The sequence below is a fragment of the Cataglyphis hispanica genome, chromosome 6 (genome assembly GCF_021464435.1).
Source record: "Cataglyphis hispanica isolate Lineage 1 chromosome 6, ULB_Chis1_1.0, whole genome shotgun sequence".
In the NCBI taxonomy this organism is placed as follows: Eukaryota; Metazoa; Arthropoda; class Insecta; order Hymenoptera; family Formicidae; genus Cataglyphis; species Cataglyphis hispanica.
The window spans coordinates 942,582-970,211 of record NC_065959.1 but is presented as its reverse complement, the minus strand read 5'-3'; the positions used below and the strand labels follow the sequence as shown (position 1 = coordinate 970,211).

Here is a 27,630-nt window from a genome sequence, read left to right as displayed (position 1 = left end):
CAAGTAAAAAGAAAGAAATATCTTTATAAACAAAATGTTTGCGTAATATATATATATATATATATATATATATATATATATATATATATATATATATATATATGAAACGATAAATCAATCCTTTATTTAACAACGTGAAATTATTAATATTGAAAAAAAGAAAAGTACGTGTATTCAATAATTTTGCGCAAATTCGAACTTTCGAATTTTGAAGGCACCTTCGCTGCTGTATCTTCTCACCTTGCGATCGGGCTTTCCTTTCCATAGCGGCTTTCTGTATGACGCTCATGATGGCCCTTTTCGGCGAAGTATCGGCGATAGTGTAAGTCCTGCCGTTGCCAACAACGAGCAAAGGCGCGCTGGTGCCGTCGTCGTCGTCTCTGGCTGACAGCAGGTCGACGTCGGTCACGAGTTTGACCGACCTCGCGGATCTCACGGTAGCGCGTCCGATGGTCACGCGCAGCTTGAACGTCCAGCGTTGTTTGACGGTGAGAAATATCCAGAGTAACAGCCAGAGGAAGAGATGGACTATTGTGCCGATGATGCAGGCGAGAATGGCACCGTCCAGACTACCGCGATACACTACGGTGTAGTCGTAGAGTAACGGGGCGCCGCAGATCGAGATCGCCAGGAACACGACCAGGGCGGCGCAATGTGGCAAGTAGACCCAGCCGTTGCCATCACGGCCGTCTTTAGACAGGATCACACGACGCTCGCGTTCCTGGTTCAGGAAGGCCGTGAACCTACGTATCATTGTATGACGCATCAGAAGTTATACTTGTATTTATTATCATCGTTTATATTTATATAATTGTTTTGTACGAAGCAAAAGAAATAACGAGCGAGCTATTCGTCTCATTGAAAATCTCGAGCTAATGTTAATAAATTTTGGAAATAATTAAAATTGATCTTGTATTATATAAGATGACAAAGTCGACCGTTTTTTAAATTTTATCTTGGATATAATTTATAATTATACTTTCTACCCCTTCATACAGCGCAGACTCCTCCGCTCTTCTATTTTTTATTTTTTGAATTAAATTGAAACTTTCCCTCTTTTAAAGACAAAGCCAGTAAAGAGATCCTGCAGTATCGAGATAGTTAATTGCTAATCCTTTGTTGTATGCTGCGGCAAACCGAGAAAGATGGAAAGTATTAAGAGAAGAATCTATTGACTTTTATACTGAATAATAATAGTATTGGAAGACACGCTTGTCTTGTGCGTACTTTAAGTGCTGCTTCAAATTAGCGAATTAGCAAGTCAAATAAAATCCGGATGGAAAGGAAAAATTACGAGGTCGTTGAATTCCGCGATAAGAATACGTTGTTTTCGCGTTCAATAATAAAAGACTGAAACATGAAACCCATGAGCTTTTAAAAGAGAAGTATAAATGTAACTATAATAAAAATACGCCCCTACATTTCAAAATAAAGTGTTAAAAATGTTTCACGAAAAAAGAAATTAACTGATAAGCCTCTGGTCTTGATATGATAATTCTCCTGCAATCTACAGAGCACGAACTCATTTATTTACTGTTATCTGATAACAGCGGATGGGCCAGATAATTTTCTTCACAAAAGAAATAGCCTAGCAGGTAATCTCTGCCGGAGTTTAATCGATGAGATGCGGGTTGAATAAGCTTTCATGCTAAATATTTACCTGCCGTGGGCGTAGAAATACATGACCATGCTGGAGCAGAGCACGAGGAAGGATGAGAGGGCGAAGAGCACGAGAGTTACCGGAGGATCCAGCACGAAGTAAGAGTCTCCGAATATTGTCGAGATTGTACTCATCGTTGCTACGGTACGATGCCGAAGGAATGGCAGGACCTTTAAAGGACCTACCACTTGAACCTAAGAATACGTATACATTTTTTGAAGATATCATTAGCGCAAGATATGAGAAAATAAATGTCTAAATCATATGTATTTTTTTTTCTCTTTTCTCGATATAAGATGAAGAAATTGTTCTCTCAAATAATGTTACAGTAATTGCACGATCAAAACCTGTATTTTATATTACGTTTCAATTTTTAGCCAATTTTTTCTTTCTCCAATTTTATTCGTCAATTTCTTAAGTCTTTTAGACAAGTTGCAGACATCTTATTGCGTAATATATTTCATAAGATTCCCGACGTTTCTTGGAATTCTTAACGTTCTATTGAGTTTTAACTTATAAGTTTCTTGGTATTCGTGCGAATACTAGTATACATGAGAAGAAGGAGCCGATCGAGACGTTAGTGAAGTTTTCTGCGAGCTTTAACTGGCATTGAATTCTTTGCATTGCTTACCTTATAAAGGACGGACATTCCGGCATAAGCCAGAAGACTCTGCGCTGAATTCACCACCAGCTGCAGACTGAAAATTGTACCCAATGCTTTGTTGCACGACCAGAAGACGGCGGGATATCTTACCGAGTAAACGCCGAGCGCGACGGCGTAATTTAGATATTCCAGGGTAATCGGGCCGTATGATTCGGCTGAAAAATGAAGTATGCCGAGTGTATAAATCTATTTTTTTCGAATGAATATTTTCGCGATATTTATCCCCATTACATGGCGTGTGGAGAGTCAAATGTATAACTCCAGCGCGAATATTTTATAAGCTATTACAAAAAAAAATATGCATCACTTTTTTTCCGTTTTTTTTCGTTTTGTTAATTGATTCATGATTTTTGTATGCGATCACAGTGATGGAATAAAATGTTTTATCATTCCCTCTGTGAATGCAACAATTATTTTTTACTGTGTTTACAACGCGTACATATTCATTAATTTTATTGTTGTTCGAAAATATTTTTCGCATCAAAATAATCAACCAAGGGATAAAAAGCATTCAATTTACAATAGGATATGTAGATTGATGACTGATCTACCTGTTTGAAGTTCCAGATTCAAATTTTCGGGATGATCGAGATCCGCCAGACTGTTCATCGTTAGCGACATGCTCTGTGCTGTCATGTTTCCTGAACCGGCGGTTCTAGGTTTCGCCGTGGTTGATAACCTCGTGAGATTCTTTGCCTTCGATCTGCCTTTCGAACTGCCGTTTCTGATGATGGTTCTCGTGGTTGGACGTTTTATGGTGCTATTCTTCGGGAGCAATGTCGTTTTCGAAGTTGTCGAAGTTGTTTCAGTGCTCATCGTAGTTGTCTTGCTGGAAGTTGCACCGGTGCTCGAGGTAGTTCGGGTTAAAGGTGGATCTGTGATGATTGGATGGATAATGGCTGAGAACATGGTGGTCGCTTCTTCAGTACGGCTCTCGACAACATCAGGAAGCGCCATGTTTGTTAGACCAGGCGTCGGGGTGGTGAGTTCATCGACGTTCTCATTATTGCCTTCTTCCGGGGTTAAAGTTACGAAAGGCTGAGGAGTTATCGGACCTGTCAAGGTGCTTAAGTTGCCGATCGGATTCATGAAGCTTAGCAGCACCAGACGATCGCGATGTATCACCATCCAGTCAAGATCGGTTCTCCATATTGCGTCTATAACATGAGATAAAATATCTGCTTGAGTATAAAACAAAATAATAATAATAAAGAACTAATTTTCGTGTGTGTGTGTGTAATAGTATAATAAAATTTTATATAAATATTCTTAAGTTTTTAATTTACATATTTTTATATATATTTTACACTTTTTTTTGCTTGGCAATCTCTTTTTTTTTTAACTTGTGTATTTTAATACTCTTATTATAATTTATTCAATTTTTCATAATTTTTTTCAATAAAAGCGCTTGTGCTTTCATCTCTTAACGCATAGCTGGCACTTTCCAGATCGTTCAATTTTTTTACGATACGCAAACTCAATTCAATTATCCTTCGGCCATTTGGATGAACGAGATTTTTTGTTGCGATATCCTGCTTTATAACCGGCTTTATTACATATAGTAAAGTGGTGATGAGTTTGAAAAGGGACAATGACAGCACGAAACGTTCCTTCGATCGAGTGACCCTCGAAGAGACTTGTCGCAGAGTGTTCTAGAAGAGATAAGTGTCGTCATGGTAGCGGCCATCAGTTTCTATTAGTATTTCGTGCTATTATGGTTGGTCAACACTGGATATTCTGTTTATTTGTTCGAATAAAAATTAATAAAGATATAATAGTTAAAAAGTGCAAATTATACTTTTTTTCATAAATGTTATTAATATTAAATTAATCAATAATTATAATTAATAGAATAACAATAATTATAAAAATAAAATTACATGTACAGATTTATTTGTAATAATGTGTATATACTATAGTGTGTATGTAGAAAACATCATCTAATTATAAATTTTGGCAATTTTCTGCAACGTTAATTAATAACTAATAATATGGTTTAATATTTTTTTAATGTAATTCTTATAAAATTTGGAATTAAAAAAAATTTTTCCTTTGCTCATGTTCACTGAACTTTTAAACGTCAACTTTCACAGAAGTCCGTAAAAAGATTCTGAATAGATATTGAAGTGCGAAAGAAAATACATCGATTTCCTGTCTGAAACAATTTACTTCTCTCTTTTACCTGCATTAGTAAAGATTCTTTTTTTCCCCACCGCGACTTATTGTAAGATACTTCTTAGGTACTCTTAAGTTTTGTTTTTGTCTTGATTTGTTCTTTATTGGCTTGGCTTTCTTTTCTACCGTTTTAATCGTCTTTAAACTTTGATCGATTATTACTGATTTCATTGAATCCATTGAAAATAAATCGCAGGACAAAATCTTAGCATTTAGCAGTCATAATACTCAAAGAGAAACAAAGAGAAGAAACATATTTTATGATAATATCTGTGTAATATTTAGGAATTGAATTCAAAATTGAATTAAATTTATAATTGATTCCTTAACATAATCATATGATATGTCAGATTTTCTATAATGCGTCGTATATGTTAAATATCTAATTAAAAACCTGATATCTTATAAAAATTTCTGATTTAAATAATATAAAAAGATCGTGATAATTATCATATATGATTTATTAATATATATAACTTCTATAATAATATTTAATAATATTTTAATAATTTTATAAAAAAGAAAATAATATTTTAATGATTTTATAAGAAAGAAAATATACAATATTTCTTAATATTTTAACACGTTTGTGATAATATAACTTATATACATTTCTTTACTTTCATAATAAAAGAATTAATTCTCCGTTATATCAATGTATCACCTAACGCGATATTTTACCCGATATATGATCGTCTATCATTGATTGAATTGATCTTTTTTGCGTGAAATTCATCGTGCTAATACACGAAGAATATGAAAATGATATTGAATTAATTTTATCATCGGCGGAAAATTAAATCTGTCCGTCTCAGTAATTGGTTTTAGTTAATGAGCCCTCAACGAAACTTTGCTGTCTGATGTAATATTCGTGCAAATGTAATACTGCAACAATAATTCGGGGCAAGCCGCCGTTTCACATTGAATAATTACATTTTTAATTGTATTTCCGCCAATTTACTATTGAATAAAGAAATTAATAAATTTTTTTGCGATCGTAATCTGGCTAGACGTGAAAAAAAAAAAAAATGCTATGATTATCGCTCCTATGCAAAATCTCTGTTACCGTTTTAATTTCACTTTTAATCTGATTTCCTGACAACAATAATAACATCGTAAAAAGAATTATTTGTAAAGTTTCCATGATCTTGCTCTTGTAGATTTTATATATTAATTAACTTAATTTTAATGCCTTAACAGATTTAAATTTTCCAAGTTGTGTCGGAAAACTAAAAGACGAGCGTCAATTCAGTTCTATCTGCTCGTCTGAGCTTGATTCTCTCAAATAGACAATACATAGAAAGACGAGCGCCGAGAGAGTGAAAATTATGCGGGAAATCCAGTCGAAGCTACAAAGTCGCGCTTAATTGACCGTCCCTTACATCCTGACCTCGCGCGCACATTTATCCCTTCTCCTTCGGGGTTTGAAATATTTTTAGTCTCGGAATACAGCGTAATTACAGCCGGGGGATTAAACTTCTCTCAACCTCTGACGCCCCACGGTGTCCTTCACCGTCGAGGTTCCGCATCCTCGGTATTTTTAATCCCGTCGGGGATGACGTAGGAAGGGGTTAAGCCGCGAGAAGGACAAAAATACGGCTATTCTGCCTTAAGTCAGATTACGTCGCTTTCATTTGATCTTTCTTGTAGTGGCAAACGCTACTTTTGACGATGATTAATCGCGCAAAATTGTTACAATTCTAAAAATTAATGCGAATATTTTGTAATTACGAGTAATTAAAAATAATGACGGAAGAATTAAATATGAAGGAGAAAAACTTGCGTGTATAACCAAATTGTATCTAACTAACGACAACAATTTTCGTAACATTCAATTTTTATAGCTTCGAGGGAATTGGATAAAAATCGATTACTATCCGCTTTAGCTCAAGAGGTTGTTTCAACTTCTAAACTTACAATAAAGTATATACATAGAAAGCTATAAGGGAAACCCCGTCTTATTCGAAGTTACTCTACCATATATCCCGAGGTACGTCAATAGCAAGGACGAAGACATAGTTGTTCCTCCTCACGACTTCTGAACAGGAAGAACAATTTCGTCCTTTCAGACAGACTTCTCATCTCTCAGACTTCAGAACGATTTTCCGTTGTAAGAGTTACAACAAGAGTTGAATATCGAAGGTATGTTTGTTATATGAAAATAGAATCGTGAAAATTTGATAAATTCGGAAATTGCAGTTAGTTAAGTATTACAGTTGCGGTGAGGGGAAGCTCTGATTAATTAAAATGCGTATCAATTGACATTGCGCGTTTAATGCAGGCGTGGACAAAAATTTCTCTATATAAATCAACCGCGCGCGAATAACAGTCTCATTATCAATGTATCAATTCATGCATGTAATTGAACTCATATTATAATTGTATTACAATGGTTGCAACAATAAAATTTGCATTCTTGGATGGGCATATTTAATCGGTTGATTATGTATGTTTAATGGCTTACAAAATCGTACGCATCAAACATGCACTTTCTAATAAATGCTATTATTATTTAAATTCATATATGCAATGTTGCATCTTTCTAACAATGCATCGCAGTATCGAGCACATGTGACCTGTGTATTTATGTAAATCGCTATTTATAAGATGCTTGGAAAAATATGGAAAATGTTGATATTATCCAGAATTCCCGTATAATAAAAAGTACATCGTTACTTAATCAGCAATATGTGCATTTTTTATCGATTTTATTTTCTTAATGTCGTCTAAAATTTCGTATTTCAAACTGTATTGATTTAAAAGTTAATGTAGAGAATAATAAAATGCAAAAAGACTATATATATATATCATATCATATACTTGTGATAGTCAATATTCTTAATTCATTATGTTCATTCATCTCAGAGATGCATATTTTCAGCATCCTTTTTTAAAAATAAATAGCGACATAATTAGATAATCATCGATCCAAACCTACGCTACGCTATGCCACGAATGTAACAAATATATATCATATTTTTAAGTATATAAACATATCCTTAATTTTTAAGTGTCATTACAGTGAAGCTTTTGGCGCAACAGTATTTCAAATTATAAAAAAGAATAACAAAATAATTAACAGAAAAACATATTATATCGATAAAGAAAACCATGCATGTTGCTCCCAGACATAAAAAGAATTTTAATAAAGCATTTTTCAATTAACAGCCAAAATATTATCTTTGAACAATTAAAATACATTTGCTATGATATAAGTGAAACCAATTAGCATCGTATAATTAAGAATACACTTTATATCAGGCTCCAAAAATGTAGAATCATTAAAACTCCCGGATGCGAGGAAATTTTTTTCGCTCCTCGGAATCGCGAGAGAGATTCTAGTCGCGACGAATAATCTTTCTTCCGCGAGTGTATACAAGTCGGATACGACTTGCCGCTAACGGTCACGTTCAAGTTCATGAATATAGGAAGACAGCGACGTCGAGAGGTGGAGGGTGGTTGCCGGCAGGTTGTAAGGCAACCCCTGACCCCCAGTCAACCACCCACTCTTCTCGTTGTCAGCAGAAGAAAGGAAGGAAGGAGGGAGGGTCACGACAGTGACCTTTGTAATGGCGTTATCGCGCCGACTCGGTATTCCAGCCCGCTAGACAAAAGTGTCATGCCATTCGCGTTATAATGGACCGATCGTACACGGCATCTACATAGCGAAATGTCTCCTCGTAGAAAAACGACGCGTTAACGCGAGGATGTTCCTCTCACTCCATAAGGGCGAAGGGCATGGGACGCATGTTGACATGCATCTCTCGTCGCATATATCATATTACTTACGCAGCATGCTTTGTGTAATACTTAAAGACCGTACGAGTTGACCTTTGCAGTGAAAAATTGCAATGTTTCTAACATTCTCGTGCATTAATAAAGAATTGATAACATTCATTATGTTTGCGAAATTACACGTTTGTGTAGCAAGGAAATATTTACATGTGACGAATAAACGTATCGGCGAAATGTAAACAAGGGCGCAATTTTTCGCGAGATTCGATCATGCAATCGTGGTTTAAAAATTATTCACGTCAAAGCGTATAACGCGGATATCGTTGGAGCGTGTTATCGTTGGGTACCGATGTGTCCGCGCGAGAACGATTTGCGCCACGTAGAGCGGTAATGATAACACGCATGCATATTTTACAGAATATTGGATGCCATAGGAATTGCACATGAAATATGTTACGCTTTGCGTTCGAGTCTATGAATATGGGATGCACCATATCGGGGAGATGGTGCACTTGCTTCCCGCAAACGCGCGTGTAGCGTGTAGTACACATGATGCACACGTAACATCTTGCGGTGTGAAAGGTATGCAGATTACGTATCGTCATTACACGTATGATTAGGTATAAATATGAAAAACGATTAATGGGCTTACGTGATTTAAACAACAGTTGATGAAAACGATGTTTAACATATAATGGAGCGATGTTTATTATTTAAAAAAGAAGCTTATTATTATTTATTTAAAAAAAGAAATGCTAATAATTAATTATATTTTATTTTTATTAGAGTATTGTTAATAAAATAATACGAGGAGTAAAACATTATTGTAATTATATTAATCAATGTGAAGGCTATTATAAATAAATAGACAATACATCAAAAATTTATCAAATTCTAGAAGCAAAATTTAAATGTAGAAATATTAATATTATTATTATTTATACCATAATCAATTTTAGATTAATCATTACGTTTTGTATGACAGAAAAATAAAAAATTGTATTTTCGAAATAAAGCCGCGAACCTTGCAAAAGCAAATATCTACGAAGCCCCATGATCGCCGACAATTACATTTCCGATTTTGCCGCTTGCACGCGAGCAAACATCACACAGCTCATAAACCATCGGCGTATCCCGGCACTTCCGGCCGCGCTGTGCAACACCCCGTGCTGGGATGCAACTAAATCATCGATAATGAAATTGCGTAGCAAGCTGGGCGATAGGCTCTCGAGCGTGTTAGCGTGTAGAACGCGATAGACAGGTGCATCTCCCTTCCGTAGATATAATCGACCGACCGGTCCATTAGGAAGACGGAGAGGAGAACGGAAGGTGGACGGGCGGGTGCAAGATGCACGCAAGGGAGGAAAAGGGCAGAGTCAGTCGGTGTAATTTTATGTAAACTAATTACGCGCTAATTCGGTTATGGTCAACGTGCGTGGAATAGAGCCGTCAGGCGGCTCGCTGCAATCAACCCCGCAAGGGACAGCGTAGAGCAAACAGAATCAGCGGAGTTATAGAGGAGGGGAACCGGAAGTGAAGAGGAGAACCGGAGGACAGAGAACGATGGTATCCCATTGGAACGTTCTTCCTCGGTTCTTGTGCGGTTGTCCCTTCGCTCTCTGCGCTCTGCACACGTTATTTCCGCCCGGCGAGTACACGAGAGAGTAGAAAGGGAGAGAGAGAGAGAGAGAGAAAAATCGTTTATAATTCGTGACAGCTGCAGTTGCTTATTGAAATTTTTCATCCATGACTCTGACGTCTTATGAGAAAATTTTTCTCTCAGAGAATATGTGTATAAACGGTCATGTTGAAAGTTAGTGGAATTATTTAAATCTCGATTGCTTTTATTATTAAAGCATTTTTTTTCGATTCAAGAAATTGAATAATATATACTTAAAAATTTATTTTAATATCAAAAGATTCAATTGATTATTAAAAATTTTATACTATTTTATATACTCTTTTCTTAAAAAAATAATCAGCTATTATATCTACTCACTGTCATCTGTGTGCGAGAAGACAGATACAAACTCAATAATACCCATTTATATACAAACGTATTTAAGTTTTTTGTTAAAATATAATTTCTCTTTTTCATACTTTCATGACATTTTATTAGTATTTTAATTACAGTTATTGACGTAATATATTTCGTCCATTTAAAAAGACAAAGGCAGAAATGCAAATATTTTGCACGAGAGAATTAATGCTATTTTAATGCGAAACTAAACACAATGTATGCGCATTAAAACAATGCTCTTTTGTTGAAGCCTTCGTTAGTATTTTACGTTTCTCTGACTCTATAAAATATTATATTGTAATACCCTATATATATTCACTGTAAATATATATATATGTATATATATATATATTTCTAATAAAAATTATTTATTTTCTTAATTATATATATAAATTCAATATATATATATATATATATATATATATATATATATACATATATATTTCTAATAAAAAATTATTTATTTTTTTAATTATATATATAAATTCAACATATATATATATATATATATATATATATATATATATAAAACTTAATCTAAAAATTATATAACTATTACTATTTGCAATAGAGAAGGCTGTTTATCTTACGAGAAAAAGCAGTCAGTCGTTGATGCAAGTTACGTTATGAAATTGCATCAATTCTCCGCGAGGGAAACAGGACAGGAATCGCCGCGAGCTTTCAAAGGTTTAAACGAGACGGGGGGGCGTTCAAGGAGAGAAGGGATTTTACGAACGGGAAATCCTGCAGCAAACTGTATGCACACACCTGACCGATCAATACACGAGCGAGGACGTAGCCAGGACGAAGTTACCCTGTTACATCCCCGTCCGCCTCTCTTCATCCCGTCGCGCGAAACTTTCGTGGCGATAACGCAGTTAAAATTGGAAGTTACCTTATTTTCGGTATTATCATCAGAAAGAAAAAAAAGGATAAAAGATTTATCTCCGGCAGCTTATTAACGAAAGAAAGGATCAAAGTACGGAAAGTTGGGAAAACTTGGTGACAGGAGATGATTAATAAATTTTAACCGGAATTGCACGTTTATTGCGAGAGATCGTGTAAACTTGAGATCTCCGATTTCCTATACAAAAATAAAAAAATAAACTTGCAATTTTAATTTTTTTTTTTTCTAATTGACTTAAAGGTCCACGCTTATTTCCATACCGCGTGACTTAGGCGCGTTTTGGTCTCTCTGTGCTAATAATTTTATTTTCAGTATCAGGGATCTATGTCGATGGTGTGTGTTCGTGTTTGTTCAGATCCTAGATAATACTAGAATCAGAGCATAGATTATACAATAATATCATAATAAAGATTGTGGAACAAATTTTTATTTCTGCCATGCAAAATTTACATTTGAGTGAAAACTTATACTTTACTGTGCATTAATTTCAACTTCACTTAATCGTACCTATTATTTTTCGCGCGTTGCATATATAAATATTATAAGGAAATGCGCTGCCAGATATTGTCTGACAACTTCCTTGTTTATAAAATCAACAGACACTTTGTGGAGCTACCTCCCCCGGTGTGATTTCGAAAGTTTTATGGCGCGCAATGTTTCATCCATACATTTACGAGGGGAGAGTTCGAGGGGCGCTTAAATATTTATGACTGTCGAGGAATATCCACGACCGTCACTCTGCCCGCACCTCTTTATTCTGATATTCAAACACACCATCCGTATGATTGCAAGAGACCAGAGACTGGTAGCCGCAGGTCTATAGACCCCAGCTTATAACGCACGTTCTCATTTTGTTTGCGATCATTAAGTGGTAGAGCGAGATTTTATTATCTAAAGTTTCACCCTGAAATTGCGTGACGGTATATTATCTTCATCATATATATATTTCCGCGTTTTATCGCACGTACAATAACAACACGTCGTCCTTTCCTCTATCTAGTTTAGAAAATTAAATTAGTAAGCTATCAAAAATTGCACGAATTGTTTGGTTTTATTGAATCGTATAGCAACGTTGATAAACTTTTATAAGATTTGTCCTGTCCTATTTCGCATTTTCGTATAGTGGAAATACAATCGTGTTGCTCACTATCAAACATTAAATAATCTATTGAAAATATATTAATTGATTATAATTTGCATTCCTTAATATAATTATTTGTAACGTTTTTCACGAAATTATCTTGTGTTATGCTTTACATAAAAAAATCATTATTATTATTATTATTATTATTAATAAAGTAATTCTAATTAATAATTAAATAATGTTAGTTTTTTAAATATTAATTTTTATTTGAAATAAACATTTTCTGATGAGTGAATCCGGTGAACGCAACTCTTTTAAAAATTCAATCAATGTAAAATCGTTTCTTCTTGCTTTACTTTTCTACAAATTTATTTTTTAATTCGATACTAATTACATAGATACACTCGAAATTCTTGCTCAACGGAAAATGTTACGTGCTGAATACACACTATCGGAAAGTTTTCAAATTATTCCGATGCATTTGATCCGTCTTATGATTACTTGCATTTCTCTCTTTTCTTGGATGTATCTAATCGACCTGACTGAAACGAAAAGGAATTTCACATTTCACGATCCTTTAAACTTTCTAGCAGGCGAATCATTAGCGCGTGATCCCCATTAGCAACAGGTATAATGAGGAAACTTTGACGCCACCCTGTCCGCGCTGAGAGGGTTTACGTTCGAGAAATCCTCTCTCGAGTTTCGTTAGAATCAATCAATCCGTCAGTCGATATCTGCACGGAAAATTGGATACGCTACGAAGACAGCTGGTCAGAGATCTCGTCGATTGCGAGATTCGGAGCGGAAAAGCACGTCGAAAGTTTTCCACTATGGAGTGCTAGAAAAGGGATCGGACATAATGATAACACGGGTTTTCACTTTAACGGACGGAAACCGTGCGGGTACAGATGTGTATGCAAAAGTAACAGCCGCCGGTTATACGCCTGTCTTCTCTTTGGCAGAAAGTTCGAAGTAGCAGATATATCGCTATTACATTTGATTTTCATTTCAAATTTTTGCTATTATTTAACCATAGCTAGAACTCTAATGGCCGTATCATGTAATCCGAGTAAGAGTTATCGATTTTATCTTGCATTATGCAATGATCTTGTTAATGGATTGATTAGATTGTACTATTTATTTACATAAAATTTTAATATTATTTTCTTTCGCGATTCTTTTCATATTTATATTTATGATTCATATATATCCTTTTTCAAACATTTAAAAAGAGATTATTATTATTTGCCATTAATTTTTAATTTTCAATATTTAGTTAATTAAATGAAAAAATGTTGGATCAAATAAAAAATTGATTAAAAAATATATTTTTTAATAAAAGCGCAAAAATAATGTCGTGTATAAAATCTCCCAAGCTTGCAGATGAAGAAGCAATAATAGCGGATAACAATGGAAAACGTATACCAAGCAAGAGCCTCTATTGTAAGAGGTGAGTGTACGCAAAGAAAGATGTTTGCTTTTCATTCTGACTTGTCGAACAACTTCGCATACAGCTTTCCACGATACTCTAACGAATGTCTCTGTTGTTGCCAGAACATACCTATCTGCCTCTTCCCTTCCCTCTTATTTTCTTAAATGCAAAGCAATCTTCAAGAGATGTTTTGAAATAAAAAAAGTATTATAAATGTAGCGAAATATCTGTAAAACAATTTCTACAAACGCGGCAAAGAGCATTTAGGCGATCTTTAAAAATTAAAATTATGTTAATTTTACCAAAGAAGAGATGTTTTAAAATTTAATCGAGCACTTCACTTTAAAATCTCATCATAAAGCATTTTGTTGAATGCAGAATAATTATATTTTTGCGATCTTTAAGCGATTTACGAGGCTAATGAAATTTACCGAATGTGTCTCTCGTTAACCGGAAAGTCCAGAGATTCTCGAATTCGCTTTTAAAGCTGAGTTTAACGAAGGGCTTTTAACGAGGCATAAAATCAATCGGCATTTATGGCAATCGTCAGACTGGCAATCTGATTATTAGCGATTTTATTATTTGCGCGGGCTTTGTTTCGTCGATCGCATTAGCGCAAATAAATGGCTCGAAAGTTTGATCGTGTTTACCATCACGGGTGTAATCTTTCAATAATGCCCGTGCAACGCTTTAAGTGCAGTTGGTTTCAAGAGGACCTATTTTTCAAGCATTCGCACGGACGATAGCAATTTTGTGTCGCGCTTGGGGCACTCGAATACCACTCTACGCCGGCGATAGTCTGCCATCTGAATTGTTGACTCGTACTACTAGCGACACTTTAATCCGCGCGCGGTTGTTCGCATTATAAGCGCTGTGTGAAAATATTACTCTTTTTGCGCAAATTTTTCAATAAAACATTATCTCGTAAATACCTTTACTTGTGATTCTTTAAAATAAAAATTTAAATTATTGAATTACTATAAAATGATTACAAAAAATTGCAAATTTATATAAAAATCAGAAGCTCTCATTCTTGTTATTATTTTAATAATACTCTGACTTTACGGTTTAATTCGATTTTGATTTGATAATTAATTCAAAACCTATGAAATTATTGTGCCAACAATTATAAATATTTTAAACTCTACAAAGATGTGAGCAATAGAAAAAGAAAATATAAATAAAATTATGCGTAAGAAGAAAATAGTATGCGTATTAAAAAAAAAAAAAAAAACAAAAGCATATATTAATATTTACTTTGTCTGAATCTATTTGCACCTCAAGTACTCGGATTGACATTTATTAGCGATAAGCATGAGAGTAATATTTACGGCAATAATAGCGGCGATAAAGAAGAGAATATTGCACTCGCCGCACGTAATTATGTGCTTCAGCTTACGTTCTTTAAAACGTTATATCTGTTGACATAGTATCAAATCTGTTGCAGTGGGCTTTATTGCACGTATAATGCAGATTGAAGCGAACAACCATGCATTTTCTATTCACGGAGATAGCGCGAGGGAGCTTTTATGAAAGTTAAAGGCTTTCTTTGCAAGCGTTCCCCGAGGAGTCCTATTATTCTGCGTGAAACACCATCCGAGAATATTTATAATGAAACTTGAAATTTGCATGATTATGGGCGGAAAGTAAAAGGCACTTATTCGGTGTGCCGGATATCTTTTACGCGTAGTGTGAAATGAGATTTTGCAGAACATACCAAGCATACGCGTATTTTTTAAAATGTCTAAATACAATTATAATCTCATCAATGCAAAGTATACTCTTGAGGATACTAAATATATTTCGTTTTTGAGTCCATCGATTTCATTTAATATTTTTTTCCGATTATAGAATTTATATCAGTTTAAAAAATATGTTCTAGTTTAGTAAAATATGTTTTTTTCGCATAAAAATATTTATTATATTTATAATACTAATTAAATAAACTCTATTTTTTTTTAGAGTGAATAAATGACAGAAGCCTTTCTATAATGATCGATTTAGAAAAAAATTACTGAAAATTCTTTTACATTTTTTTCGTAACTTGCTAATGCCAATGTCTTTAATAAGTACTGGCAACCGCACGCGACCGAATAATTATTGTCGTAGTCGGAAGAAATAACAATCATATCTCGTCAAACCGCATATCAGCGGAGGCATATCATTCATTCGACTTGAGCTTGACACAAAAAATGTTTCATTGACACGATACACTGCTATAATAGTATCATTATGTTCCCGTGGCCTACATATTAGACATGATTATTATAGGTGCTTGACAGTAACGGTATACGTTAAAAAAAAATACTAAAAAATACTAAAAAATACTAATAATTATTCTTGTGATTTTACAATCTTAATTTTTTTTTAAATTATTTCTAAAATGCGATATATAATATTTATAACATAAATATGACTTTTTATTCAATAATTTAAAAATTATTTCTTCAATGATTATTTTTTCAAAGAAGTCATTTCCACATTGAAGACTCAAAATTCAAGTAAGAAACATGATAATTTATTGTAATCATATTAAACAATTATAATATTAAAATTACCGATTTATAACATAAAATTTATTTCTATATATATATAACGCAATACATCTTTAGAGTTGTACTTTCGACTAATAAAAATCTAATTTTTGTATAATTGCGAAGAAATGTCCACCCACTTAATTTGTCCAATTTTTGCCATAATAAGCAACTGTTTCCCATCCATGCGTGCATTCATATTTATTCTAGGCATGCTAGAGTTACGAAAGCACGGCTTTGCAAGTTCACAGTTTCAGCAGCACGTATAGACTGTGCATAAACATTGTGCGTCGGCAAGTTTCGATAAATCGGATTGACAAGATATATAATCAAGTTCGCGCACAAGATGCGTAAAGTATACCCCATAGTTTCTATTTAGCGAAATAAGCACGCGGAATTCGCATCCACGACAAACTTAATTTTAGTCGGCGAGGAGAAGAGACACAAACCGGATAAGGGGACGCGACGATAGTTCCTTGGAAGCGTCCTGACGTGTGCAATATGTTATATGCCGAGCGCCGTGAATAGGGTTCGTCGAGACACTTTGTGCTTCCCGTGCTAAACTCTCGTAAACGTAAACATGGTCTTGCGTAATACGAGCATTAAACTAGCACAAACTCGCGTGCGATGGCCGAAGTTTTCATCACGCCAGACCAGAGGTTCTCATAGTTTTCTACTCTATGCAAGTTCCGCTTTCGCTCTGATATTTTCCGCGAGCGCCTCTTAAAAGGGCCGTGAACTGTCATATCTCTCGCTAGCGATATTTACGTTGCTCTTCTAAATCGGGATGTTATAAGCGAAATTTTCAACGCTAAACTCATTCAATTGTCTCGCGATATAATAATGTACTATTTACTTAAGTTTTTCGCAAATATTGTAAAAATTTATTAGAAATTTATTTGTGATAAAAATCGTGCGAACTATGATTTCCGATCAAACTTTTTGCTAAAATAAGATTAATCTCAGATTAATCAATAATTTGCTAATTCATCAGAGAAGCAATAAAATATTATTTTTGGATCATCTGATGTGTGTCTCCGGTGCTCTGTAATTACTATTGCAGAATTTGATTAATGTCTAGTTAAAGCACAAACTTGTAGCAAGACTGATCTATATGTCCAACTTTCTCTCGTACTTCTCGCTCTTGAATTTCTTTGGATGTTATACGTACGATTAATTACGGAGAGCAGAGGGTTAAACGGGGCACTGTAATTTATCTCGCTATTCTTCAGACTGTTACAATTTGCTCTTTTCGCGAAGAAGCCGTTGTTTTCTGACGCCCGTGCACACGGAGTCATGATAAATTGCGGGTAGACGTGCAACGCTGATTAGAAAAGAATGTAATTGCTCATTTTTAATTTGGATAATGTGTAATTATATAATTTTGTAAATTAAATAATTTTTTGAAGCGGAAATTATACGAAAAGAATTTAAATAAATTTATCAATTTCAATTACAAAGTTTTATAAAAATATTACAACAAAAGTCTAACGACTAATGAAAAAGATTTATAACGTGTTAAGAGCTGCTAATAATAATTTAATAAATATTTGTTTCAAGAGAAAAGATATAATGTATATAAATTTAAATAAAAATATAATGTATATAAATTTGACACATTATATATAAAGAGAGTGTAACAAAAAGTATGAAGAAAATGTACGAGAAGTATGAGAATATGAAAAATGTTCTTGGCACTTGACATTGTTTGCGTTTCCGTCTATAATTAATCCTTAGCCGAGGAAAAAGTCGGCTGCAGACATGAAGGACGGAAAACTCTCTCTCGCGCAGTTTCTATCTAGTTTATACAAACGGGAGTTCCGCCGAGTGAAAGATTTTAATTTCGTGAACAATTCTGTCGGGATGAGACATCGCCGGTAATTAAGCTGAGGAGAGATCGGCGGAAAAACGGATGGCAAGAAAATATTTCTCAGTCGGATCGCAAAGTCTCCTCGACAGAGCTTCGAGTCGTGCACGTGCGTGTTATTACGAATACATGAACGAGCATTATCCTATCCTATCCTGTACCGGCGAGTACGAATGTACATACGTCACTTGGCTATAATTACGGGCAAGCTTAATGCGCTCCGCGAATGATACCTATTTGCGAGCGCCGACGGTGCATTAAACGTTGGATACCCTTCGACATGCGGACGTATATTGACCCTCTGACTAATGCGGCTAAAGAGACTCCAAAACGCGCGCTGCCACTCTGTATCGGTATTTCAAAATTGTCACGCGAAGCTCGGAAAACGTAGAAATGCGATTATAAACTTGATTTCCCGGCATTTAATTACAATTCCGTGGGAAAATGCTCAGTCTCGTTTCATCAACGTGTCGCGCTGTAAAAACGCGGTATTTGCTAGCATTTATAAATTAACGTAGCTTATATATAAATTCCCTACGCTATGAATACGTAATCTCCATGATGATACATTAAATTTAGTTGCAAAAATATTGCTAATATATTTATATATATACAGACATATAAACATTATATTAGAAATGTTTTATATATATTTATTTTTCTCTATAAATTAGTTTCACATATTTTGCCTTTGCAACTTCTCAGCTCGCAATTTCGTACAAGAAATACTTTTTGTGGTGTCTTGAGGAGACAGAGTTCTTCGAATTTTTTTTGTTCAAAATTAAATTTCCTATAAAATCTCAAAGTCTGGCCGGAATGTTTGGACCCATCCTGTATATTCTGCCCATGTATCTCCAATAATATTTTTTTTCACGATCAGATATCTGAAAATAACACATTGCGGGTTTCCTTGAAAAAATTATCCTTATTCTTGATATCTTTGCACGAATTTCAACATGACATCAAAGTGTCACCATATATGTCAACTCTCTAAGCGCGCATAAAATGATACAACCGCCCGTTAAATTTCTCATTTTATGCGTCAGGAATCCTCGCCGTAAATCGCGGCTTATCATGTTTGGCTTCGACGTAGAAACGCATTTATTCGGACCCGGCGCGACTGTTCGTTGGCGGGATGAGCGAAACCATGTCGAAACTTTCCTCCTGCTCGACGGTTGATGATATTTCCGCAGTCGAGAACGACTCGGTATTATCGTTTTGCCGGTGGACAGGACGCGGAAACTTTGACCGTGCAAGAGCAATGCAATTTTTGAAACGCGCGCGTGCATTTACATACCCGACAGAAAATTAATTCGCTTATTCACGTCCATGGTGAACATATTTAATTATTTCAGTAATTAATAATAACGTACGTCGGACGCAAATTATTTACTCGAACAAATGTGATTTCTCAATGATGTTTCACTTATTTTCGAATTATTTTCTGTCATACACAAAAAAAATTGCATAAACTATCTATTATTGTGTGTTATTACTCATTAGTCACAGTAAAATTTCCAAGATGATGCTTTGCTCTATATATTTAAATAATATTTATGTCACGAATGGACTGTTTTTAAATTATTAATATTGAACAGGAAACGCTTAATTAAAAATAAATTCAATAAACTAATTAAATCACGAGACAAAGAAACTAATAAAATAAGTTAAACTAATGATATCATATATAGTATTATCATATCACGTATTTTATATAAACTCGGAAACATAAAAATGTAAAATAACAAGAATTTATTGTTTTTATTGCTAAATATAAATAATATTACAATATATTAAGATTAAATTATCAATTTAAAGAAACAATATATTTATTATACATATAATGGCTAAAATTTTATATAAATGCAATAACTTTTTTAGATATTAAAACAAAAAAATCACAGTAAAGAGTCAATTAAAAGAGAATTAAAATAGTTTAAAAAAGTATAATGTCTCGTTAATGTAAAAAATAAAATTGAGAAATTTCTTTCTTGCGTTTATCCAACAATTTCATTAATTTAATAAAATAATAGAATTCATCGAATTATCTATTTAGGGTTTCTGTTTAAATGTCATAAACAATATTTGTGTATGTAAACTGGTAGAATAGAGAAGTGCTACTCTTGAGAGAGTGTATTGCGTTAACAAATAGTAGAAATGTTCCCTTCGCCAAACCCTCATTGTTTGCACAAGCGAGGGTGCGTACGCGAAATGGAAAGGTCCGGAAAAGTGATCGCGGGAAGATGCTTGGTTTCTCACGTGGATTTCATTGTTTTCCTTTGCATCATATATCTGAGGCAGTGTCCCCCCTTGAAAATTCAGCGAGCGTAAAATCGTCGTACATCAAAGTGTATGCTTACTTCTTTTGACTCGAGTTTCGACTCGACTGAGCTAGATTATTACTTATTCAATATTGCTTGAAAAAATAATATAACTGTGCTTTTAAAGTATTATGAAGGGATACCATTTGTGTTTTTGAAGTTCGATTTCCGAGGAAAATCATCATTTAAGTTCGTGAAACGTTGCAATTATAAACAAAGTCAACCATAAACAAAGTTTTTACCTAGTCAAATGGAATAAAATCTATTTATCTTTACATTTAATTTTAAGACCAATAAAAAAATCACAAATCTTCAAATTTTCAAATTTGAAGCAAAAATTTTACCATCAAAAGAATCAATAATTATCTTCAACAAAAAATTGAAAAAAAGGAAAGGATATTTTAAAGAATATTCGCAAAAGATTGATTTTAACTTGACAAAAAACAATGAAGAAATTGGACGCGAAATCAATTATTTCTTCTGCATGATATCTGAAGGAAAACATCTTTCTTCTCTTTAACCTAATTCTGAAGAGACATAATGAGTAGCAATGCAGAGACATTTATATTACCTTTTGGCAGAAATCCAGCGTGTATTAGCCGCGCTTCCATGAGCAGAGAGGGAAGGAGGAAGCACATGGCCGTGCAGAGGTGCACGAAGGCCGCGGTAGGGCCGCCGTGTCTCCACAAATTATTCGCCAGACCTGAAAAATCGTGGTTATCGTTTTTTTTTTATTGGAAATTTTTTTTCCCAATGTCATACATTGTAATTATGATCAATCGATCATTTAAAAGAAAAAAAATGTTAATCTTGCATAGCATATACTATTTGATTTTCTTTACGTGCTGTTATTTAAGTATTATAAATTTATTTAATTCAATTATCAATCAATAACATAATTATATTTTACGCGCTATAGATTAAAAAAAAAAAATCTTAAAACTCTCCCGCATTCAAAATATAATGGGGTTTTGAATAAGTTTTATGTTTAATTTATTCATCTCTTTCAAGCTTGGTATGAATTTAAAGTGATATATCAGATTCTCGCATCTCATTCCGATCTTCTCTATTTCATTTTCATTTATTCCAATATACATATATATAAAGCATGTTATGTTTTTTTTTTATTAACGTAATGTACGTATAAAAAAAAAAGTATGTTTTTCTCAACAATATCGGTTAATGAAAAAATTCCAAATTTCATCAACACAAATATAATTTCAGATATGTGAGTAGAGAAATATTATTTATGATTATTTTACGTCTTAAGTAGATTATGAGTTCACGATTACACTTACTGTTATCGGGATTGTTAGAGAGAAGCGATGATGGCGGATCGCGAGAACAAGCGCTCAAATGTCGGCCGAGTTTTATTCCGTCGTTCGCGAGATTGCCGAGCTTCAAAAATGCTGCGCCAAGCAAGACCGGAAGTAGAATGATTCCGGTACCGGCTAGTACCAGGCAAGCGTACAATTCGATTTTAGGAGGTGGCGCATCCGCCGGCCATGGTAATGATAGGTAAGCTGAAAGAATGATGTAAGATCGCACAAAATAAATAGATGTTGCCGATGATTACTAAACATAAAAATATATTTATAAACAAAATAAATAAATATATTTTAGAAGATAAAATTGGGGTGCCTTTTATTTTATGCAAAAAAATTTTAGCTCTTCTTTTTATATTAATTACAAAAATCGTATCAAATATCATTAGATTAATTTTGTGAGAACATAAAAATTCGATTAGTTAGATTCTATTTCTCTCTCAATCGAGTCTTTTTTTTTTTTATGAAAGTATCTTGTTAATTTTATATTAATTCATTTACAATCTTTAAGATTTGCAAATTATTTAATAATTATTCTTATTTCTAATTTTCTGTTTATCCTATCAAAAGAAATAGAATGAAAAGATCAGTTCTCAATGTGCAGAGAGATAGAAGGCATGAAAAACTTCGCTGACAATCTCGCCCCTATCATGTGTCTTTTATGTAATGGCCTCCAGTAACGAAAGCCTCGTACTGGTTGGCAAGGAAAGAAATTTACGCAAATCCGCCGCCGGAAACGGCCGGAAAATAAGGAAACGCAACGAACCATTGCCCAGAAATTTCACAGATTAAAGTAATCCGAAACGAGCGAAAAGAAAAAGTGCTTCCAAAACTAATGTAATCTCATAATTGCTCGCTAGTGTTATTTCTCTTTTATTTCATAAAACTAATCAAAGTTATAGAATTAAAATATATATGATAAAATTATTAAAAAAAATTCTGCAAATGTGAAAATAATAAATTACATTTCACGTATATCGATATTAAAAAGCGATTAAGAGATTACTACAACAATATCATTAGAGAAAATTTTATAAGACGTATTCGCGCAAAAATTATTATTTATTCGACTTATTGTTAATTTATTTATGCGTGAAAGTAACTAGATATTTTATTCGAAAGTGAAACGACTAAACCAATACAGAAAAATTTCCGAATAATCGACCGTGTAATCCTGATCCCAAAAAGAGATGTTTAACGAAGTAGAACAGAGTAGCTGTTATCTTACCGGCAAATCGTTTGGCGTATCTCATTGCTATGTATGCTTGAAAAGCGACAGCCAGTATGCCGTACCAAACGGACCAGAGGCTGTTCACATGACCGCGTATACACGATTCTTTTCTCGTCGGTTTTCGTGCTTTCTTTGACTTGGTAGCGCTGGTAGTAACGCCACTCGAGCTTACGCTCGACACAACTGGCAGCGGCTTCAACGGTTTCTTACACTTGGCCTGGTTCACATCGTTATTGTTCTCGTATCCCATCAAGCTCCCAGTCATCGACATTTTGCCCTGAAATATATAATTAGCCATGTCCTTCATAAGATTATGTATCGTAAATATTTTTTATTATATATGGAATCGAATTTTTTATAGCAAAAGATTTATTAAGCCTTATGTCTTTTCGCAATCTCTCAATTCGTCATGTTAAATATTTTGATAATTAATTGTAAGCCACATAAATTAAAGTTGTGTATGAAAAAAAAGAAAAAAACAATTTTTTTACAAATATTATTTTCCTTTGCTACACAATCAAGTTAACTCTATCTAACTATAGAGAATATTTTAACATATTATCATGATTTATCAGTTCAATCGGATAAATGTCAATCTGTTTCAACTCTTTTCGCACGCATTTCAATCGCCGTACCCTTTATCCAATAATTATCTGAACCGTAACATTTTATCTCGCGAACGACTCGAGCCATTTCCATTTTACTCAGCTACACCGGAGTTTCAATGTGTTCCAACGGTTTATCTCTCGTGCGCCACTGAGCCTCCTGAGAGGCCCTTTTCTCTTGTTGTATCTTTCCCTGTTACCTTTCCTGAAGAGAGCGAATGGTTCTCTCCCCATACACGCTTCTTTCCCTCGGCATTTCACAGTCACGTTGCGCGGAAGTGTGGAAACTCGCGAATACGGTTATGCTAAAATATTACGTTGTTACGAAGGCTTGTGTCTCTCTTCATTTTAATTATTAAAAAGGATATGACGCGTATGAAAGAGAATTCGAAATAATATTTCTCGTATTTCATGTATTTCCCACGGCATTATCTAACTTCGAGGATTTGATATATATATATATATATATATATTATAATTTCGAAGATTTTACAGTAGAACGATCTTACAAAATACACACTCGAAATTCATAAGTAAACAAATACAAACTAATTCATCAATCTTTTTTTTGTAAAAATTAAACAATTTATTATTATAAAGGATATTTAATATATGGTATATAATTATAATAATAGGAATTATAATAGGAAGAAATATAATAGGAAAAATTATAATAAAAAGTCACGTTTTATTATTACCTTTTATTTTTATTACTAAAATATCGATTTTAATTAAATGAACCGTGGCATATTTATGAAACGAGGCGCAATTTGTTTCGCCTGGTCGCGAGAGGTCGGAGTAATTAAAATATAAATATAACGCGATTTCTAAAGTTTAGAACTTGCTGTAGAAAGGGGCATACCTATACCTGTTTTTTCTGTTCGGTTATGAACCCAGTTTCAGTTCCCTCCGCGCTTGACTTCCCTCAGCTTAGGGGTTGTAAAGTGCAAAGTTTTATGATCGTTTTCGTTGGATTCGTTCCGCGATAAAATTTCAAGGAGGGAACGACAACGACGTCGACGACGACGACGATGGTGCGTGCGTGCGAAGAGGCACGTGCGTGACCGTATCAGGGACCTCAGGCGTGTACTCGCCTTCCTGTTTCACGATCTGAGAATTTATAGTCCCGCCGCGTACAACCCACCCGCGAAATCTTCCTTCTGTGTGCAAACCATTCTTTCCTACGTTTGCGAGCACATTCGATATCTGCACTATCATTGGGATTGTTAGGCGAAATAGAGATATGAATGGATTACAATATAATCTTTTTTAAAACGCATTATATTTATAGTGCATACAGTCTGAATGTACGATGTATCGATATTTTCGAAATAAATTACAGAAATAATTATAACGTAATATTGACATAAAGTTGTAGATATGAACATTGCTGTCTACATAGAAATCTATAGGGTACGCTGAAATTTTCGATGCTTTTCACCTGCTTGTCAAGTCGCTCTCTTACGCGGAAAGTGGAAATATTAATTAGCATCCAGACGAATCCACATTACGCGCTAGCATCAAAGGAATGGTGTCTGAAGAGCTGTGCTTTATAAAAGACCTTTTATAGATGAGAATTCACAAGAGTGCGTTTGTGTGTGAATAAGACGATCGATATGATATTTTTTTAAATAGCATCGTGCAATTAACGTTTAAATAAACTGCGTTCTAAAAATAAATTGATATTCTAGGCAGTGTTTATTTATATATTATACAATATTACATAATCGACTGTTTCTTTTTTAAATCTTAAAACTTTGGTAAAGATATTAATCATAAAGGCACATTTTATAAATACATTTTTCTTGATGTAATATTTTATTTCCGAAATGTATTTACCGTTTATTTATTTTCAAATTCATGTTTTATCTTGTATATAATCTTGTAGAAAAATGCGAAAAGCAACAATCACTGAAATCCTTTATCAAAGACAAAATAAATTTTATTATTCTTGAAATATATATTATCGCACGCGTGTTAATGGAAAAAAACTTTAAGAGACAGAGAACGTTTTTCATTTTAAATATTCAGTAATATGTTAACTCTTCGACTTGTGCAGTGTTATCGAAGTGATAGAAGCCGCTTAAAATTAGCTTTTACGCTTGAAGGATTATTCTTAAAAGTCGCTGCCAGATTTCGAAAATCTTTCGCTAAGTCCACAAGAATCGTCGTGGAAGCGTAAAATCCTTGCGCACTCAGCTAAAACTTTCGTTCTAGAAGAACTTGATTGGACGGACGATAAAAAAATCTACGATTATGCGTAATTTAGTTTGAAAGTTCGATACTATATGTATTTAAATAATAACAAAACGCTGTTTAAAACGCAGTAGCTCAATTTGTTTTAAGAACATTAAAACACATGTCTTTTTATTTTATTTTTAAGTAATAACGGACAGTTACTTTAATATTCTTTGCATTGAGTGTGTTTAATTATAGTTTATACACAGTATATACAAAAAGAAAAAGAGTTTTTATTTTATTTTTTCCAGATTTATTATAATTTTTTATACACAATTTTGCCGACAATTTGTTGTAATATTACGGATTATATATAATTTCTTTTTATATATTTTTATATCGTGTACTCTCTTTTTTCATAAAATCCAATTATGGCACGTCGATATCTATTACTCGACTTTGCAGTAAAACTTCACTTAAAAAGTTTTTTATCAGAAGACTTAGCGCCGATCAATCGATAGTAAGTAATTTACACTTTGTTCAAGCATGAAATCGATATATTTAAGTTTTGCCACAAAACTTACGAGATTTCTGTCGAGTCTTCTAAAGTCTCGAATAGGCTTCTCCGATATAATTGATTCGAAGATCTAGCATCTTTGGTGATGGTAGCACCTAAAACATATAAATAACAGATAATTATTAATAAAATTTTATTAAAATAAGATTGCGGTATAAAAAATGTAATAACGAGAAGGTTACAGAAGAAATATTATATTGTATCTGGGGATTTTTCAAGAATCGATAAAAGAGGAGAGCTAAAACTCGCAAGTGAATATTTCTTCGAGATAAATACTCAAACGCACACAATATCTTTCGCTTGCATATCCGTATTTATACACGTGTGCGTTTTAATTCTCTCTGTTTGCATTGTAAGTGTATGAACGAGTAGTGGCTTCATTAATCAGATTGTCTTCATGATGTTGTTTGCACGGGATTAGGTTGTTGTTTGCTGGCTCGTGTTTATCCTAGAACAAGAATGCTACATCGGAGAGAACCGACGTGATTCGCGAGAATATCCTTTGTTGATCAATAAAATTTGGTGCTTACATAAGCCGGATAATGAGCTTGCATACGCTTGGATAAGCCGCGTTAATTACGTCCGCATTTACGGTTTACCTAACTCATGCTTCGTATTCTCTTTTACAGTGTCAAAGCGACTTGCTTTGTGCACATATTACACTATGCATTATCATACGACATACGCCTATCTTAAAGTTTTCATGTGATGTGAATTTTAACGTATTTCTTTCATCTGCTATGAAATGGGTGGCCACAAAATCTTTTTAATATTTTCACAGATTACTGTTGAACACATGAAAGAGGATTAATTTTCCCTGCACGTTTTTATTTAAAAGGACATACAGATGTGACAGCTGTAAGCTGCTCCCGAATTTTATCCAACTTTCAAGATTTAATTTTTAGGTAATTTCCCGCAAAAGCAAAGAATGTAACGGGCAAATAAAAGTTATTTTATAGATAAAATTATTAGAGAGTCCGGGACTTTTCCAAATTGCCTAGCGCTTGATAAATGTTTTGTGATTTTATCATTACGAGTCAAGGCTGGAACACATCTCTATGTCTCATCTCTCTTGTTTCTTTTCAATCGTCGTACAGTCGATTTCACAAAGAAAAAGATAACATAGTGCCATTAGTCTGATTACAGTTTCGTATTACACAGCCTGAACGCCACCTGAGCTCTTCTAGGATGGCGTTTGGCCATTGTGTTTTCTGGTGGCTCGAGTTGAGAAAGGTAAGCTCGTATAGCTGGTATAAGAAGGCAAAACCGCGAGTTCATTAATTTTATCCCTTGAGGCAAACCTCGAACCTCACAA

General features: G+C 33.9%; 1 protein-coding gene across 8 annotated transcripts in view; it reads right to left on the bottom strand.

Moving 5' to 3' along the window:
- LOC126850493 (protein tincar) overlaps window positions 1-27,630 on the bottom strand; it is a 108,834-nt gene that overhangs the window by 6,268 nt on the left and 74,936 nt on the right. For 3 of the 8 annotated variants that reach the window (XM_050593569.1, XM_050593576.1, XM_050593572.1), the window contains 8 exons: window positions 26,323-26,410; window positions 22,953-23,232; window positions 21,698-21,922; window positions 20,971-21,102; window positions 2,876-3,481; window positions 2,292-2,479; window positions 1,661-1,854; window positions 241-743 (listed from right to left, as the gene is read on the bottom strand). In XM_050593569.1, the coding sequence (XP_050449526.1) occupies window positions 241-743; window positions 1,661-1,854; window positions 2,292-2,479; window positions 2,876-3,481; window positions 20,971-21,102; window positions 21,698-21,922; window positions 22,953-23,226 (2,122 nt within the window). In that variant the 5' untranslated portion in view covers window positions 23,227-23,232; window positions 26,323-26,410. Of the gene's footprint in view, window positions 1-240; window positions 744-1,660; window positions 1,855-2,291; window positions 2,480-2,875; window positions 3,482-20,970; window positions 21,103-21,697; window positions 21,923-22,952; window positions 23,233-26,322; window positions 26,411-26,601; window positions 26,764-26,845; window positions 27,126-27,630 lie in introns of those variants that run through there. The other 5 variants (XM_050593573.1, XM_050593574.1, XM_050593571.1 and 2 more) reach the window with 3 other exon arrangements.